At 37.0% G+C, this 20001-nt stretch overlaps 2 protein-coding genes across 3 annotated transcripts; one reads left to right on the top strand and one right to left on the bottom strand.

Moving 5' to 3' along the window:
- Nucleotides 1-64: 64 nt before the first annotated feature.
- Nucleotides 65-9813, top strand: pi4k2a (phosphatidylinositol 4-kinase type 2 alpha). Of its 2 annotated transcripts, XM_051907302.1 has the most exons (10): nucleotides 162-404; nucleotides 3472-3658; nucleotides 4641-4841; nucleotides 5119-5250; nucleotides 6746-6899; nucleotides 7028-7089; nucleotides 7193-7292; nucleotides 7458-7591; nucleotides 7706-7765; nucleotides 8943-9813. In XM_051907302.1, the coding sequence occupies exons 2-10, from the start codon at nucleotides 3557-3559 to the stop codon at nucleotides 9102-9104; spliced, it is 1107 nt and encodes a 368-aa protein (XP_051763262.1). In that variant the 5' UTR covers nucleotides 162-404; nucleotides 3472-3556; the 3' UTR covers nucleotides 9105-9813. The 2 variants fall into 2 exon arrangements, with proteins under 2 accessions (XP_051763253.1, XP_051763262.1); XM_051907293.1 differs by lacking the exon at nucleotides 3472-3658 and having other exon boundaries at nucleotides 65-404.
- avpi1 (arginine vasopressin induced 1) lies at nucleotides 9810-17571 on the bottom strand. Its single transcript, XM_051907377.1, has 3 exons — nucleotides 17404-17571; nucleotides 14333-14730; nucleotides 9810-12722 (listed from the first exon to the last, which is right to left on the bottom strand). The coding sequence occupies exons 2-3, from the start codon at nucleotides 14728-14730 to the stop codon at nucleotides 12464-12466; spliced, it is 657 nt and encodes a 218-aa protein (XP_051763337.1). The 5' UTR covers nucleotides 17404-17571; the 3' UTR covers nucleotides 9810-12463.
- Between the last annotated feature and the right edge of the window lie 2430 nt (nucleotides 17572-20001).

Below are 20001 nucleotides of genomic sequence, written 5' to 3' on the forward strand. Positions count from 1 at the left end.
AAACAAACGTTTGTCGCGGGTAATTCCCCTATTCCCCCTATCTCCTCCTCTCTCCCTTCTCCGCAATGGACGAAACGAGCCCGCTAGTCTCTCCGCTTCGTGATTCCAACGATTTCAGCTACGGTCCCACCGAGCCGACCAGTCCCCGGGGCGGATTTGGAGGGACGCCGGGCTCCGTCGTGCGTCTGCCGGCTGGGAGTCCCGGACGCAGCCGCGAGCGACAGCCGCTCCTGGACCGAGATCGAGGCGCGTCGCCCCGGGACCCGCATAGGAACGAGTTCCCGGAGGATCCGGAGTTTAGAGAGATCATCCGGAAGGCAGAGCGGGCCATCGAGGAGGGCATCTACCCGGAGCGCATCTATCAGGGCTCCAGCGGCAGCTACTTCGTCAAAGATTCAGCAGGGGTGAGAGTTCATCATATCTTGATCTGTGAACGTTACATAAGCCCGTCTGATCAGTTTTATGTGCATCATTCACCACAGCTGAGCATGTCGTGTATGAGGAGATCTCAGTAACAGCTGTGTCATCAGGTCAGGCCTCGAGTGATGCAAACCACTGATCTGAAGTTTGAGCTTTTACAGGACAAATATGGATGTTGTTCTTCAACTGCAGGCACTTTTATGTATTTTTATCAAATGAATGTGACATTGAAACTCTTTGAAAGTTTTTCACACATTCACCCTTGTTTCAGACCCAGATGTGCAATCCTTAATTGTAAAAAATGATGTGATGTGTAAAGGGGAAAAAAGGAAAAATCGAGGTAAGGTTCGATGGTCACATTGCTGTGTCATTGCACAGGACTACAGGATAGCAGCTTTATCAGGGCTGTAGTTCAACATCTAGTCAGCTGCCTACCTAGACAGCATTTCTGGGCATGATGCCTCGGTAGGCAGCTCACTAGATCTTTGATCGATAAATAAAATGCTTACCAGCACTTTCTCTTTGAAGCTCTCTCTCTCTCTCCAGAGAAACGACAGAGCAGTGCGTTATCATCATGCAGTGATTGTGCTCTTATCAGATACGCACTACTACTTTTATATGAAACCTGAATACAAGGTTAACAGCTCTCATAATTGATCAGGACACTTTACTATAAGATTCTATTTGTAAACATAAGTTAACTATATTAGTTAAAATGAAACATCAATGAAATATACTTTTAAGGCATTTATTAACCCCTTAACTGCTTGGTGCTCTTTATTTATTGCCTTTTTTCCTTATTACATATTTTAGAAATCATCATAAATTAGGTATCATTTGAAAGCTTAAACACTCAAAATTTATCCTGTGAAAACCGTTTTCAAATCAGACATTGCTTTTCAATGGAAACCGTACTTTAAATCCTTTTAGCGAGCTCCTCCCCCTAGTGGGTGGTGTCATGTTTCATATTACAAAATTATTTTAATTATTTCATAATAAAAACTTTTTCTAATCTTGACAAGTCACATATCGTTGGAAAGGCCTGAGACTCAAGGTCCCATATTTGGCGACTGTTTTGAGATAGAAGTAATATTGTAACAGAAATGTATTCATTTGTTACAGGAGAACACATAAAAAAAAAAAATTAAATGGATTGGTGGCTATTTTTGGTATTACACCTAAACAAAATCTCATAGGAACTTAAATTTTTGTGATATCAACTTGACATATTAGACATATGGCTTTAATTAAATAGCGATTTTTAGAGTAAAAATTATTTTGTAAAATATATATTTTGTATAAAATGTTTAGTACAGTACAGGCTTTACAGTAAATTTAAACTTCTATAACGTTTTTACACTTCAATAATCTGCTGAGTGTCTTCTTTAAAAAGAGACCAACCTTAGATATGTATTGCAAAGCATTATGTCTTGTGTCAATAAAACAAAGACAATCAAGTTAAATATTACATGAACTGAATATTTTTATTGGTCATTGTTTTGAGTCAGGCTGTAACTTTCTAAATGCAAAGTGTGTTCAGAAGTAATAGATTTCTCCGTGTACACTGTTATTTTAGTATTATTTATAACTTATAGTATTTAGTATTATTTTTAATTAACTTTTATTTTTAGATTTTTAGTTTTCAAGTATTTTTATATGTGCTTTTGTCATTTTTATTAGTTTTTTAAATGTATCTATTTAGCTGTATTTTTTATTTCAGATTAATTTTTATTAATTTTAGTACTCATAAAGGACTAAACTTGTTTTATAAGGCAACATTTCTAATTTAAGTTTTTAATCTAGAATTTATTTTTTATTTCAGATTTCAATGATCAAAAAGGATTTTTTTAATAGTTTTAGGTTTAGTTAATAACAACACTTACGTCCATTATTACAGCAGAGAGAAGTGTGTTTTAAGGGGGTTTATTTTTCAAAAGTGACTACAGTTGAAGAAACACCCTCCTTTGGCGTCTGAATGTCTAATCTAATAAGCTTCAGTTGGATTTGACACGGCACTTTTGTGTGTTTTAAGTAGTGGTCGACCACTATGGGGTCGATGGCTGATAAACTGCAAATGTGAACATCTCAAAAGCCAGTGAGCTCACTATCTAGACAGCATTTTTAGTCACTCGTGGAATGTTTGTTCACCTAGATAGGCAGCTATCAAATGCCATTATCATTGATCATTAAACAAATAACTTACCAACACTTTACTGACAAAAAACAGAACTATGAAGGGTAATTTAGTAATGGTGGGAATTTCATCAGTACAGTTCCTCACTTTAAATGAAACTGTGGAATAACCAAGAGAGTCACAGTTTGACACGGTTTAAGACCTGTCACATGCATTAAACCGCCTAATTTCTGCCATATGACTTCTGCGATTATGGCAGCACAGTGTGTTGGATGAGTATGTTTGGCTTTCTTTCATTCAGTCACAGAATCACAAAGCGTCAAAACTCTCAGCTTTGGACCCAGTTTGCACTTTTGACTCGGTTAGTAGAGAATCGAGTTCAGTGAGTATTCAAAGGTTATATTGATTATATTTATCACAAACCGACTGATTGTTTTGTTGTGCCTGTTCAGTAGAACTGAGTGAATGTTAATCCTTATAGAAAAGATGGAGTTGAACAAACAGACTCTTCCAGTTTCACTCCATCAAGATGAAGAGGAATTGAGATTTACTACATATTTTCTGTGGGATTCCCAGTGTTACTCCTTCTCTGGGCAATTGTGTTATTCTGTACTAGTTTAATTTTAGTGTAGTTTAAAGAGTTGAATGTTTAATCTGAAAAAGTTGTGAGTTTTCGGTCAGAAGTGACCAAAAACCTTCATTTCTATCTGCACACAAGCTGCAAACAACTCATTTAAGAAGTAATTTGGGAGAGTTTGAATCTGGCCTTAATCATTTAGGACATGATTATTAGTCATGATGATTAATAAGCGTTACATTCAGTCTAGTTAGTCAGACTGAATTTTGCTACACACTACAGCCTGTAGGGGGCAGAAGTGAGTTGATCTGATGTCAGTTTGCCGTTTTGTTTTCTTCAGGGCTGGTGTTCGACCTCTCTGCAGTGAACACGCTGGAAGCTTCATCTGCTCACTAGTGAGGCAACTCACATGAGTCATTAAGCACATGACCGTATGTATGGTCAGGTGGTGTGCATGGCCAGTTTCTCATTCACTTCAAATCAAATCAGAGATGAGTCATGGAGACCAGATGAAGTCTTTGTTAAAGGTCACTTTTAGTTGGGGAAATCATTAAATGTATCTGAAAACAAGGTAGTAACTATTGAGTTAACTTTGTTGGGCCTATAAGCTTGCACGTCTGTTTAAAAGTTTGGGGTAGGTAAGATTTTTTCATGTTTAAGCTAAGTCTAAGCTGCATTTATTTGATGAAAAATTCCGTAAAAACAGTAATATTGTAAAATATGTTTTCTATGTGAATATACTGTAAAATGTCATTTATTCCTGTGATCAAAGCTGAATTTTCAGCATCATTAGTGTCACATGATCCTTCAGAAATCATTTTAATATGATGATTTGCTGCTCAAGAAACATTTCTGATTATTACCAAAACAGTTGTTCTGCTTCATATTTTTTTGTGGATACAATAACAATTTTTTAACTCGGGATTCTCTGATGAATAGAAAGTTCAAAAGAACAGTATTTATTTGAAATAGAAATATTTTGTAACATTATAAATGTCATTAACATCACACTTCATGATCTTTGCTGAATAAAAGTATTAATTACTTTGAAAAAAATCTTAATGATGCCGAAATTTTGAACGTTAGTGTGCAAATGGTTGCCTTCTAGTTGTTGCAGTGTTTTAACCTCAAAGGAATTACACATTTCACCTTCAAAATGGACATTTCCTATATTAGATGGTTTTTACTGCATTCTGGGATTGCTTTATTTATAAAATATGCTACTACATTAAATTCTAGCTCAAATTAAGTGTCTAGTGATAGTGAAAGCATCTGTGATTGCTGAAAATGTAGCTTAATTGGTTTAGCATGAAGTTGTAAATGTGATTTTGGTTTGAGATGTGAGATGTAAAGTGTTCGGTAGCACTGAAGGGATTTTTCAATTGATGTGCTCAAAAGATACATTTTATTTTACCGACAAGGTAAAGAGTCATGTTCCAGGTGTATGATACGACCGCACATGCCGCTTCAGGAAACCTGACCTGAAATGTCCTCTTTTTGCTCCAACAGAAAGTCATCGGAGTCTTCAAACCAAAGAACGAGGAACCGTACGGCCAGCTGAACCCCAAGTGGACCAAATGGCTGCAGAAACTGTGCTGCCCTTGTTGTTTCGGCCGGGACTGTCTGGTTCTGAATCAGGGCTACCTGTCAGAAGCCGGCGCCAGTTTAGTAGACCAGAAACTAGAACTCAACATTGTGCCGCGCACCAAGGTATGAGAACAACACCCACACTTCTGCACCTTCACTGAAACCAAAACCAAGGTGAATGAGGACGTGAGAAAGTAGGATGATAGTCATGATGGTTTAGTGCTTGTTAGTCAACCACTTTCGTTTCCTGTTGTTGGCACGCTTGAATACAAACTAGTCAACCACACGGCTAAACATAACTGTTGCCTCACACTCCCACACCATCGCTGTTGCTGACTGTTGGCAGATAAGACAGACACATGTCCTATAATATAAATTCTCTGTGCTCTCTTTCTCTTAGGTGGTGTATTTAGCAAGTGAGACATTTAATTACAGCGCCATCGATCGAGTAAAGTCTCGAGGAAAGAGGTTAGCTCTAGAAAAAGTGCCCAAGGTGGGCCAACGCTTCCACCGGATTGGCCTGCCACCTAAGGTAAGGCTTATGACAGCGCCATCTTTCTGCCTGGAGGAAGATGAGAGATTTTAGATGTTTCTAAACTCACTATTTTTGGCTGTTGTACGTGTGTGTTTTTATTATTTTTATTAGTTAGCCTATTATTTTAAAATATAATGTTAGTTATTATTTACTGGCTGTTGTAGGTTTGAGAACTCGTTTCCAGAGTCCTGCACGGGTCCTGTTTGATAAACCCGCACCCGCAGTTATTTACAGCACACCAGACCCGATATCCGACAGAAGCACTAATTTTAGACCGCACCCAACCCGTTTGACATAAAAACCGTGACCCAACCCGCACCCGCATTAAATCTCCTACATCAGGTAGACAAAACTATTTTTCTCATGTAGCCTAACACTAGCAATAAAACCAACATTAGGCATTATATGTCGCTGCATCTAATTAAACATTGCATTAAACAACACAAGTAAAATAACAGAACAAAGAATGTTTTAGTAGGGCTATTTAACTGTAAGATTAAAGCTAGTAAATATTTTATCAGATTCACTTGGCATTTAAACGATGTTGTCTCTTCTAAAACTAAGCAGTGTTTACCTGACCGCTGGTCCTCTTTGTAGCAGCGCGAGAAATATTCTAAAACTTTTATTCAATTTGTAAATAGCCTATATTAATTACATAAAGCGAGCAAAGCGCGCTCCCTTTAATAATCACTAAATTTCAATCAGATGCAGCGCGATTGGCTACAATGCTCAGCGCTGCAAATCCTGCTGTAATTAGAAGCCTTTAACGGTCTTCAGACAGCGAGTGAACACACATAAGCACGGGACTATTTGAAAGCAGCTGTCAAATGCACTGAATTGAGTTGGAATAGTCTTGGCTATTGGACCCGCAATCTACCCATGCCTACCGGGCGTCCGACCCGCACCCGCACCGCACCCGACACATAAATATTATTCCACCCGTTACATAAAACTCTGCTCGTTTCTATTGGCTGTTGTAGGTTTCTGAACTCGTTTCTATTGGATGTTGTAGATTTGTGAACTCATTTCTATTGGCTTTTGTAGGTTTCTGAACTCGTTTGGCTGTTGTAGGTTTGTGAACTCGTTTCTATTGGCTGTTGTAGGTTTATGAACTCATTTCTATTGGCTTTTGTAGGTTTCTGAACTCGTTTGGCTGTTGTAGGTTTCTGAACTCGTTTCTATTGGCTGTTGTAGGTTTGTGAACTCGTTTCTATTGGCTGTTGTAGGTTTTCTATTGGCTGTTGTAGGTTTGTGAACTCGTTTCTATTGGCTGTTGTAGGTTTTCTATTGGCTGTTGTAGGTTTCTGAACTCGTTTCTATTGGCTGTTGTAGGTTTCTGAACTCGTTTCTATTGGCTGTTGTAGGTTTCTGAACTCGTTTCTATTGGCTGTTGTAGGTTTCTGAACTCGTTTCTATTGGCTGTTGTAGGTTTCTGAACTTGTTTCTATTGGCTGTTGTAGGTTTCTGAACTAATTTCTATTGGCTGTTGTAGGTGGGCTCATTCCAGCTCTTCGTAGAGGGGTATAAAGATGCAGATTTCTGGCTGCGGCGGTTTGAGGCGGAGCCTTTACCTGAAAACACTAATCGCCAACTCCAGCTACAGTTTGAGAGACTGGTGGTGCTGGATTACATAATTAGAAACACAGGTAACCATGGAAACCACTCAGAAAAAAATAAAGGTCAAACAAATGGACAAAAACCCATTCTAACTATGTACTGTCTTTATTTTAACAAATAATTGTTTGTGTGTGTGTGTGGTTACATGGACCTGTAGACCGAGGAAATGACAACTGGCTCATAAAATATGACTATCCGATGGATACATCAAGCAACAGAGTAAGTGACCAGCTGCTATTTTTGATTTTTGTGGGTGATTTTCCATCCTGTTCTTGTGTTTTTATGTACATGTTTGTGCTTATCAAATGGTTTTCTCATCCAGGACAGTGATTGGGTGGTAGTGAAGGAACCCATCATTAAGCTGGCAGCCATTGACAATGGTCTGGCCTTCCCTCTCAAACACCCAGATTCATGGAGAGCCTGTAAGCCAATCATCATCCACCTCACAAACACATGACCATCACATTGTAATATTCTTGATAAGCGTTAAATACAAACTTCATCACTGTTACTTGATGTGTTTTCATTCATTTGTTGTAGTTTGTTCACAGTCAGTTCAGTGTTTTTGTTGAATGTGTTTCCTGTAGACCCGTTTTACTGGGCATGGCTGCCACAGGCTAAAGTTGCCTTTTCACAAGAGATCCGAGATTTAGTTCTTCCCAAATTTTCCGACCCAAACTTCATCAAAGACCTTGAAGAAGATCTATATGAGCTTTTTAAGGTGAGATCACTTTGAAATTCAGCTAGGGACTCGCTGAAATGTTTGTCTTTTATTAGTACTATTTTACTAAATGAATGCTTAGTTTTGACATTATATTTGCATTAATGTTGACAGAAAGATCCGGGTTTCGACAGAGGACAGTTCAAGAAGCAGGTCTCAGTAATGAGGGGGCAGGTGAGTCTTTAACAAGCACTAGATTTTAGTTGTGTTTAAAGACACTGAATGCACTAATCTGCTTTATAGTATTATGATATTATACAGTAGGGCTGGGCAATAAATCAGTATTGATATTTATTGAGAAAAAACAAATATAAAAAACTTTTGAGTAATATTTTGATATTTTGCCTACATCTCTGAGAGTCACAAGCATTTCAGCTAGCTGATGTCAAATATGCCAAAATAAATTATATTATATTACTATTGTATAGTAAAATGTACTTCTAAAAATAATAATAATAATAATTTCAAGGAAAATCATATATTTTTTCTTCCATGTTTTAATTTACATAGTATATATGTTGTGCAGCACCTTATTTGACAAAAATAAAAATGCAATGTTTTGATGTAAATGAATTGCTACATTTTCTTTTCATAACATTTTAAAAGGTTGATTTAACATTTTAGGAAATAATTTTATTAAACACCATTTTGATGGTGATGAATTTGTATTAAATCATAAAACACAGAATCCATTTAATGTAAATTGTTTAATTTTTTGTTTTTGTTGTAAATGAATGATTATATTTTCCTTTAAAAAGATTGATTAAATTGTTAACGTTTTATGAATTCATTTCTTTAGACACCATTTTGATGATGATGAACACAGAATCCAGAATAAACAAATAAATAAATAAATAAATAAATAAAACAGATTATAGAACAGACTTCATGGGTTCCTAAATGAAAAGGTAGCTTTCTCAAACAAGTTATGTTTACATTTAATCTCTAACAAACATGTGGAATGCACTTTTTTCTTTCCCCATTAATGGCATGAAATTAATATTGTGTTAAATTTCGATAGTGATTGATTTGGGAAAAAATACTGATAATATTTTTGGCCAATTCGCTTGGCCCTATTATACAGTCATAATGCATCATTTAAATGTTGAAAATGTCCTTAAACAGAGGTTTGCAAGAAGGGATAGGATTCATGTGAACTCTAATAAGGTTAACAAATAAACTATTCAGCCTAATTTAAAAAAAAAAAAATTGATGCCTATTTTTCAGCTTGTCTCTGAATAAATTTGCCGAGCAGCTCTTAATCTTGACATCTCTTTCAATGCATGTAAAGAAACATGCATCTACTCTTTCTGAGAGGGTTCAGCTCATTCCATGTCCTGCGTTCCTCTAGATCCTGAATCTCAGTCAGGCGCTGAGGGAAGGAAGGACGCCGCTGCAGCTGGTGCAGATGCCGCCCGTTACCGTGGAGACGGCGCGGGCGCCGCAGCGGGCCAACAGCGAATCCTACACGCAGAGCTTCCAAAGCAGAAGACCCTTCTTCACCTGGTGGTGATGGGGGCTTTTATGTGTGTGTGTGCAACCTGGTTTTAGTTGCGTTTTTTTTTTTTTTTTTTTCATCTGAATTTTGGGAACAAATGAGAGTAGGAAAAGGTCCAGTAATTGACGAGAAACCCTTTCCACACATAATTCTGAAGGAGAGCATTGCCTCGTTGACTGTTACACCGTATGAACACTCAAAGCTGCGCTCAGAATGACTTGCATGTCAGTAAGACAGTGAAGGAGAAACTTTCTGCTGTAGTAAAACCTCAATGCTTTACGACTCCCTCCCCGGCACTGGAACTACTGCTCAACTGTGTCCTTCATAGGCCTTTTCTGTTTCGTTCTTCTCACAATCATTGAAAAGTCGCACACTTTATCCTCTGCTTTTTCCATTAGCGTTATATTTTTCTACATTTTTTTTTTTATTATTTTTTTTTTTTTACGTGCATGTGTCTGGTGGTCATAACCTGGAGGCGGAGTCTCCTCGGAGCTCAACTGAGCATGTGCAGAAAAACACTGGAACGTTCCATTCTTCTTTTTGCTCATTGTTTGATTTCATTTGAAAATCAGAAGATATTGTAATTTTTTTTTTAATGTATTCACAGGTGTCAGCAAAACTGACCTTAAAACGTGACAATGGACTGTATAATTTGTATGTAATGTATTTAAAGAAAGATGCTATAACTATAACAGTGCTGTACTCAATAAAAGAACAGAATTGAGTTTTATTTCAAAAACTATTTAATTGGAAGTTCCAGCTTAGTGACAATGAGAAAAATAACTCTTGATCTTGTGCATGTAGTAGTGTTCAGAGAAATCGATTTCGGCTACATGTTTTCATCCGTATTGCTTGTAAATGTCTGTCGAAGTGACAGAAGAAGACATTAAATAATCAGCACTATTGATTAGTGTCCAGCATAGCTCTACAGGTGATAATACTGTACTAATGCATCATTTACATATTACCACAGGCTAACACATCTAAAACAACACTAATGATTTGAAGAGAACTGCGCTGTTGCAGCAAAATGCAAATACATTCTTTTATATTTTTTTAGATATTGAACATTAAACGCCACCGGAAGGCAGAACACTCCCTGAAAAAGGAGAAACTACTGAGAAACTAGTGTTTTGAAAGAAAAAATACTAGCACATATCATTAAATAATAGAAACCCAACACTTTTCAGCCCCATACATTCATATGTGGAAAATAATATCTGACAGGGGCTCTGGAAGCTTCAATGAGACTTAAATCACTGCATTTAAAGAGATAGTTCACCAAAAATTCAGCTTTTGCCATTTACTCGCCCATGTTGTTCCAAACCAGTACGGTTTCTCTTTTCAGTATAATCACAATGAGCACAATGACAGTGAATGAGCACGGACGCAAAAAATTAGGGATGCACAATATATCGGCCACCATATCGGTATCGGCCGATATGTTCATTTTTAATGTTATCATTATTTGGCCGATATATTAAAGCCGATAAATAATGGATTATTTCCTTCAGCTGAGACACTTCAGATGTGCGCTGTTCACCATGATGGTTTTGAATGGTTTGAAATCTGATTGGAATCACTTCAAAAAAGAAAAAAGGCAAGAGACCCCAGGTGAACAGGATAAAAAAATTAATAGATATCACCATACTTCCCCAGTTGATTGATTACATTAAGAATTGCAAACATTTTTTGTATCACAAGTTTTCTGAAATGTTATGTTTAAATATGCAAATTAAATATGCACTAATTTGCATACATTTCAACTGAATATTGGATGAAATCAGGTTTAAAATTCTTGTTTCATTATTTTGACATTAGAGTAAAAGGTTTTTACTAGAGATGCACTGATACTAAATTTTACCAACGGCCGATTATTCAGCTGAGTGATATCTCCCGATAATGATACGGATAGTTTGGGGATTCTGCCTTTTATACCTTCTTTTAAGTTAATGATAGCTTCATTATAATTAATCATTATATTTTGAAAGCAATGCAAATAAAAACTTTATTCTCTCCATTTCATCAACTTGTTTCAGAGGAACTGGTATCAGTTATAAACAAACACATTATTCAAATTAATATTAATATTTCTTAACTTTCTTATTATTAATATTTCTTAACTTTCTGAATGTTATTGATTAATATAATTACTATTAATATTGAACATCAAACTGGTTTCTTAGCATTTTCTTTACACAAAGCACAAATTCAGTGCATTTCCCTGCCCTCTTTTGATTGACAAGATATATTGGCCCTGACTATCGGCTGTTTTTAAACTATCGACTGATAGCTGACAGTGTGAAAATCTGCTTTTATCGGCTGATACCGATTATTGGCCGATAACCAGACACCTCTGTAAAAACCTTCAGAATATGGATAGGAATAAAACTGTAAAGTTTGGTGTATGTAAGTTCTGCTCAAGCATTTCTGATTCAGAGCAGGAGAAAAAAAACTAATTTTGAGAAAACGGCCTTTAAAGATATTTACCGTAATTGAAATAGATAAAGTGCTATAAAATATACACTTAAGTGTATTTTGGATGTTTTCTTTCCACCAGTCCGAAAAAACACTTTATGAAAAGCCAAAAACCCCAAAATCTCAAAATTGACGGGTGTATGAAAAAACAGTGTTTTTGCCTGTAGTGTCTCCCTTAAGTGCAAGATGTGCTGTCATTTAGGCTACATAAAATTATAAAGAGAACATTTTAACAGCTTACATATAACATTATACGTGTGCTTGGGACATGGCTTTTAACGTGAGGCTCCCAGAAATTATATAAAAAATTGGATTTATCGGCCAATATATCGGTTATGTGCTTTCAAATATAAAGAATTATCGGTATCGGCCCAAATTTTCATATCGGTGCATCCCTACAAAAATGACCAAAAACGCAGTTAAAAATAGTCTATATGACTCATGTAGTATATTACATATGCATATGACTTTGAATGTAGTGACAGTTTTGTGGTGATTTTGTCATTTTTTTGGAACTCAACACTGTTCACATTTTGTAGAAAAGAGCAGCATGAGTATCTTTTGTGTTCTGTCGTCTGGGGTTTGAAACAACATGAGCACGAGTATAAATGATCATTTTTGAGTAAACTAACCCTCTAATAGTGTTTGACTGATTTTGTGAGAATGGCACAAACCCGTAAACAGTTCGTTAAGGTACAGCAGGACTCAGATCCTGCTGGATTATTGTTAATGTCCGGACTGTTGCAGGTGCTGTAGTGTTGATCATTGCTTGATTAAGACTAGCGTTTGATTGCTTCAAGTAAATCTGCGGTGACGGCGAGTCTCTCAGGCTGTAATCTGATTGAATGCGTTCAGGCGGCGGTAATCCCACACTGCTCCACTTCCCGCTGCCGGCGTCAGTGTCGGATCCGATGCAGGTAGCGTTCAGGGTCCTTCTCCTGAACGGCGTTCCAGCTCCATCGGGGGCCGCCTGAGGGCCCCTGAGTCTCCTCCTCCGGGGATGGGAAGTCACCTTGGTCACATGATCCAGCCTCAGAAGGGCTCTGCCCTCCACAGGCTCCCAAAGCAGATGAATCATCATTAGCATCATCATTGTCGTCATTATCTTCTCCAGTTATGACTTCAGACGCCTGTCCCAGTGAGCACTCGTTGATCCTTATAGATGATGAAATAATAATAATGCATCAACTTATTAGATGCAGATCATTTTATGTATAAGTATGATCATTATGTTTAATGTTCACAGGTGTGTGACCCATGCCTGGATATTTTTGTCTGTTTTCAGGGTGTTTATCGTGGCAGGTTTGTGGCTGATCACGTGACCTACATTTGTTAGATTAGCATGTTTCCATTAACACACACACACACACACACACACACAGTGGCAGTGAAGCTTTATATAGACACTTAAGTAAATCTGCGAGGATGAACCCTACAAAATCATGTCCAAGTCACATAAAACTATGCAACTATTTTTATGACACTTAAGCACTTTTTGTGTGTGTGTAATTCTCACTGTTCTGAAATATGTTTTTACTGTATTAAAATACTGTAAACTAAAATACTGCAATACAATGATTTTGTTATTGCAATCAGCATAAAGGCAGTAAACAAATACCAATATGATCTATAAATTCATTACAGATATAAATAATGTAGCATTATTATTTTTGCATCTCAAGTAATTAGAATGAGGTTTGTCTGAGGTTTTTTATTTTCCTAAAAAAAGTTTATCAATATTAATTATGTATTATTATATTTACATTGCAAGTAACAAGGATGAGACTTTTTTTGTTGTTTTTTTGTATAAATACCAATATAAATAATTATAATTATTATTTTTGCATCGCAAGTAATGAGGTTTGTTTTGTTTTTAAATAAAAAATACATTACCAATATAACATATCAATATTTTTTCTATTTTAAGTATTTTTTCAAATTTCAAAATATGAATTTTTTTTTGTTTTTTATGAATAATAAATATATATTATTATAATATAACATATATACTACACAAAAAATGTATCAATATTATTTTTGCACTGGAAGTAATGAGAATTTTGTTTTGTTATTTTGTAAACTAAAGGATTAGTTTCACTTTCAAAATAAAATTAGCCCAAGTTCTACTCGCCCTAAAGCCATCCTAGGTGTATATGACTTTCAATCTGAGATGTATTAATAAACATCCTGACGCATTCAAGCTTTATAAGGGCAGTGAGCGACGATCAATGAGTATGAGCTGAAGAAAAAGCTTCCATCCACATCCATCCATCATAAACGTACTCCACACGGCTCCGGAGGTTAATAAAGGCCTTCTGAAGCGAATATCCATCTTCCGCCAGACCGCCTTCCGTATTCAAGTTACAAAGAAAGTGTAAACTGGCGTCGCGTCAGTTATGCTTTTTCCGTAAGTTGAATAGGGAAGGCGTAGGACGTAGTGCAAGTGTTTTGAACTGCGAGAGTTTTACACTTTCTTCCTAAGCTGAATAGGGAGGGCAGTCTGGTGGAAGCCAGATATTTTACTTTATAACTTGTTAAATATAGAGATTTTTTTACACAATGCATTGCTTCGATTCAGAAGGACTTTATTAACCCTCCGGATTTTTAGATCATTTCAGTTTGAGTCTGTACAACTGAGGCCTGAATTAACTGCAGAACTTTAATACTTAAATTTAGAGGTTTAGATAAACATATAAATGCTTTAATGAATACTACATTCTCATGTATTTTTCTGTATCCTGAAATAACTAGTTTCAGTCTCTCACCTGAGGTGTCCAAATGCTCTGACCCATCTCGTTCCCGTCGTGTCTTTATGAGACTCCACCCTGAGGCCGCTTCTGTTCCGCGCTCGGACTCTGAGTCCCACCAGCGCCTGCGCCAAACCCGTCTCCACCTCTGCCATCCCTCTATCCTCGTCCTCTTCCTCCCCCTCTGCCCCGTCCTCGCCGGACGCTGCTCTCCGGTTCCCCCACACCATGCGGGCTCTCTGCTCAGCATCCGGGTCGCCCGCCGCCTGGAAGAGCCGTTTGAGCTGCCGCAGGTTCACCCCCTGAAAGATGTTGGCCGTGCCGGACTTGCGTGTCCGACGCTCGGAGGCCGGCGGGCGGGAAAACGTGGGCTGGGACGGGCCTGCGAGAACCGGGGCTGAGGCCACGTCCTCCATCTGTGGAGCAAGAGGTGAAGGTCAAAAGGGTCAGGTGGTATGAAGCACTTCTGAGAAGCCGACAAGCAACTTTTTGCATGAAATAATTTTGTATATGGCTGCAAAGATGTTTTTAAGCAAACACTTTACCTGTGTTGTTAAAGTGTCTTTTATTTATTTATTTATTTAGTACTAAAAGCGCTTATGGCGAGACACTACAGGTAAAACGATTGTTATTTTGAGATTCTGGGCTATTTTACGGATTAAAATGTGTATCATGGCCACAAATTAAGAATTAACTCCCTAATTTTATTCATTTGTTTACTCATTTTACTAAAATGTGACTATGTTGTAATAACTTGTTCTCTTGCTTGTTTTACTTAAAATGAGGGAACAAATTAGTATAACTTGGTCATGTTTTAGTAAAATGAGGAAACAAATTCTTAATTCGTGCGACAAAATATATATTTTTGTTCGATGTCATGTGCAGGGATCCGTACTATATTGCTTTTATAGCATCTTCTTTCAGACTAGTAGAATAAAAACATGCAAAATACACATTTAAGTGTTTATTTGATCTATTTGCATCTGTAGATTTCTATTACAATGTGTATTTTTAAAGGTAATTTTCTCAATCTCTACTTCAGCAGCACTTACACCAAACCTTACATATTCCTATCTATATTTTGAAGGTTTTTACAGAGGGGTTTCTTCATATAACATTTTATTCCTAAAAACATGGTAAGAATGTACTTTTATGGCTGTTTATAAAAACATGTCAACAAAATGAAACAATTTTGAGCCTGGCCCTAGTGTTTAGATTTCTGTTCTGGAAATGTATGCAAATTAGTGCATATTTAATTACATTTGCATATTTTTCACATTACATTAAAAAAAAACTTGTAATAGAAAACAACTTTCTTAATGTACTGTGAATATTTAACTGGGAAAGTATGGTGAAATCTATTAGTTTTTTATTTTTTAACCCTATTCAGCAGTAATGTCTTGCCTTAAGTTGGTACGTCAATGGAAAAAGAGTATTTAAACCATCAGACATTAGCCTACTGACCTCCATTGACAAAGGCTATTAGCTGCCATTCAGTCAGCACTGGCTATTATTACTGCAGTCTAAGCAGGGAAAACAAATCTATGTCACTTTTTAAGACCCTAAAAAACCTTGTTCAGTGGTAAAACATAGGCTAAATTGAATCAAGTCAGAAGTCACCTTTATTTATATAGCGCTTTACACAATACAAATTGTTTCAAAGCAGCTTTACAGTGAAAACAGGAGAATGATTTCAATGATGCAAGAGTTCATTTCAGCTGTACAGCAGCTCTAAAAGAAAACAGTGTCATTGTTCAGTGTTGATTCAGTTCTGTTGTAAAGATCATCAGTTATTAAAAGCAGCTCTTCAGAAAACAGTGATGTCAACATCCAGCTCAGTTCAGTTCTCATCTGACAGCGTCAGTACAAGCAGATCAATAATATTGTTGAATATCAAGTGTCCCCAACTAAGCAAGCCAGAAGTGACAGTGGCGAGAAACCCAAACTCCATAAGGTGACAAAATGGAAAAAAAAAAAAAAAACCTTGGGAGAAACCAGGCTCAGTTCTCCTCTGGCCAGCGAATGAATACACAATACAAGGATCATTTGAAATGTCTTCAATGTAGAAAGAGGTTTTGGTCAGATTATGATGTAGTTGCGACATTTACTAGTAGCGGATAACTTGCAAAGCTAAACAGCCAAACATATGCTTTGCTGGTCTGAACAATAGTATACAGTGTCTATGTTCAGAACAGAGTACTTGTGTATTGTACTGTACAGTGTGCACTGCATACTTCTTTTACAAATTATTGTGAAACAGTATGCATTATGATGCAGTGCTAACATAAATTGGCAATCCCATCAAATTGAGAAAGAATTTCAGTGTCAATCATCACACTGGAAATACAAGGTTACTTTGAGCACATTGCATTGTGGGATGCTCTTATACACTGCACACTTGGACAGATGTTGGAGCAGGTCATCTGGATAGTCTGTACTTATAGAAAATAATACAAGTATGAATATTCTATTATTTACATAAACCACTCAAGGCGTTACTGCTCCAAGATAAACAGGATAAATTAGCTTGTAATCATTTGGTCTTGGCAGAAAATGAATGATTTGCGTTTGTTGACGCGTAACAAACGATGATGTTACGTCACCTGACGTCATCTAAAATATAAACGAACTTAAAAGGCTCGAACGATGTATAATTTTAAAGGTAAATATTGTTTGGATTAACCTTATGGATTCGTTTCTCAAATGTCTCGGAAAATACTAAATAAACGCACGATTAGGTAACTGGTTTGGTTAATTTGCTTCGGTTACTGGAATTTGCCACAAAGCCTGTTGAAGTTTGCAGTACGATGAGTCACGTGACGACATCACAGTGACGCACGAGAGCACGAACATCCGCAGTGACAGCTGCGCGAGGACAGACAGCAAAAGCGCTGATGAAAACATATGATAGCAATCAACAAAGCATATGTTGAAGAAATGCTAGGTAATGAGTGACGACGTGAAGGATCACGAAGCGCGCAATCGCGTTAACCGTATTTCTAGGTGGGAATTCGGTTCCGCTTTGCTGCTCTCTAGGAAAAACAAATGAAATAAATATTAACGACATAATTATGCAGAAATCTACTCACCTTATCTCTCTGAACTAGTGTCTTTGTGTCATTTGCATGTTGGATCTTTGGAATTGCTGTGTGTTAAGCAGCAGAATGCTGTAGTAAACAGCCTGGCTGTGTGTCTCTGTCTGTGTCGAGCGGAACGGACAGAAAAGTTTAACGCTCTGACTCGTCGTCTACTGTACCGCTCTGACCAATTAGAAGACTGGAATAGATGATTGATCCCGCCTCCAAGCCTCTTACAGCCAATCACAATACTCCTTTGTGTGCGTCCCGTGGAGTAGTGTACAGTGTGTGTGTGTGTGTGTGTGTGTGTGAGAGAGACTGAGAAAGGTGCAATCCCTCATTGACGTCAGTGCTGCCACACGTGCCAACATGTGAAACTGTCTCGAGAAAAAGAGAGAGAAAACTCGGTTACTTTCATTCTAGTGTTCATATATAGGCTATATGTATAGGCTACATAAATCTTTAGGATTTTTTTCTTATAGTCTGTCACTATTCTCAATGTTTTAATAATTTCCCAGCAGAAGACCGAGTATTTGTTACATTTCGTAACATCAGCTTCTAGTGATGGCGAAATGAAGCTTTGTGAAGCACCGAGGCTTTCCCCTCGAGTGTATCGTAAAAAGGTTCATTACTCGAAGCTTTTCAACACGGTGCACACTAATGACATCTTGTGGTCAAAAAGGTGGAAAAAAAAACTGCCTTTGCGTCCCAGACGACCCAACTGTTTTTGGACTGTTTCATGTAAATCAGTTTGTGCTATGAAAAGCGTATAAAACAATGTAAATTAGCCTATTATTATACATAAAAAAGTCTTTCACGTGTCATTTTACTTACACAATTTGAATAAATGAGTCTGAGTCAATTTGGGGGGGGGAAATAGGCAAGCTTGGGCATATATTAATTAAATTATTGTCATAGAATGAAGTATGAACTGAGAATACATACAAACTGAACACATGTAAATATTTATTCGTATTATGACATATTCTTTTGCTGAAAAGTAAATTACACCACATCTGCGCAAGGGTTCACGTTTTGTGAATCAGAATACGAAGCAGTCACGTGGTTGTGTGCGAAAACGAAGCTTCGGACGTCACCGATCACGTGGTTATGGCAAAATGAATCAAGCTCCGATACAGAGCTTCACTGTGAGATGTTTCGTTTTTTTGATACAAGCTTCGAAGCCTCGGTGTCAAATGTCACATCACTATCAGCTTCCTACGGAAGCCCTAAACGGCCATGGATTATTATTTTTTTCTATCTTGTTTTCTCGTGATCACGACTTAAATTTCTCGTGATCTCGAGATAACAAAAGTTGTTTTGTCGTGATCACGACTTAATATCTGCTCTAAATTACACAAATGTGCCAACAGGTGTCATATTACCAAATATAACTGATGAGGTGCGGTAAATATCCACTTTACTGTATTAGTTCATATTGGCCCAGATTGTACGAGTTTCGGACAGAGAGAGTCTTCGTGATCGCTTTATTTTGTGCAGTATTGTGTGCGTTAAGTAATTAATTTAACTGTTAATTATGCTTGAATATGATTATTTTGCTTGAAAGTGTATGTTATCGTTACGTTCTGGCTGCTAAATGCATGACTCACAGTTTCACGACCGCAATAGTTCGGTGTGATACTAAACTTATTGCTTATTAAAACTAACTTTGATGTCACTGTATAGTATTCTGTTTGACCTTATTGTGTATCTTTAAGACGCCATTTTAATCATCGCAGTTTCAGTGTTCGTTTACCTCACTCACTCAATGTATATTGATAAGAAATATGATTTATAGCCGATGTCATTTAATTCAGTGATAGTGAGTAACCTATTGTATTTTCTACATTTCTTTGTAGGAAACCACACACATACACATAAACACTCTCTCAAACAGCATCCCAAGATTGTTTTAGCCTATCAACTGGATTAAAGTTTTGTTTTTTGGAAATCTGGAATATTGCACCTCTTTTTAATGGAAGAGCTAGGAGGAGGAAGACAGTTTAACGTACATTTATTGAACAGTGATTGATTAGCCTATATGTAGTTATTTACTGTAAACTTTATTATTAAGCGAAGTAAACATTTTGCTGAAATATCCACAAATAAAAGCACATGATTTATCCATCGATCTGATGCGCGTGAAAGTTGTGTTCGTTTCTATTGTAAAAATAACTTTTATCTCGAGATCACGAGAAAATTAAGTCGTGATCACGAGAAAACAACTTTTGTTATCTCGAGATCACGAGAAAACAACTTGTTATCTCGAGATCACGAGAAAATAAGTTGTGATCACGAGAAAACAACTTTTGTTATCTCGAGATCACGAGAAAACAACTTGTTATCTCGAGATCACGAGAAAATAAGTTGATCACGAGAAAACAAGATAGAAAAAATAATAATAATCCATGGCCTTTTAGGGCTTCCGTAGTTTAGGGCTTCCGTACAGAATAGCTTCACAAAATTGTAGATGTTTGCAAATTTACAATTGAATAGTAATTAAACAAATGGCAGGAAAGAGCGTTAACCCGAACAAAGAGTGTTAACCCGAACAATAATACATAGTGAACATAGTTGATCTAAGAAAATAAGTTAAGCTTTTAAATGTAA

The sequence above is a fragment of the Ctenopharyngodon idella genome, chromosome 1 (genome assembly GCF_019924925.1).
Source record: "Ctenopharyngodon idella isolate HZGC_01 chromosome 1, HZGC01, whole genome shotgun sequence".
Taxonomy (NCBI): Eukaryota; Metazoa; Chordata; class Actinopteri; order Cypriniformes; family Xenocyprididae; genus Ctenopharyngodon; species Ctenopharyngodon idella.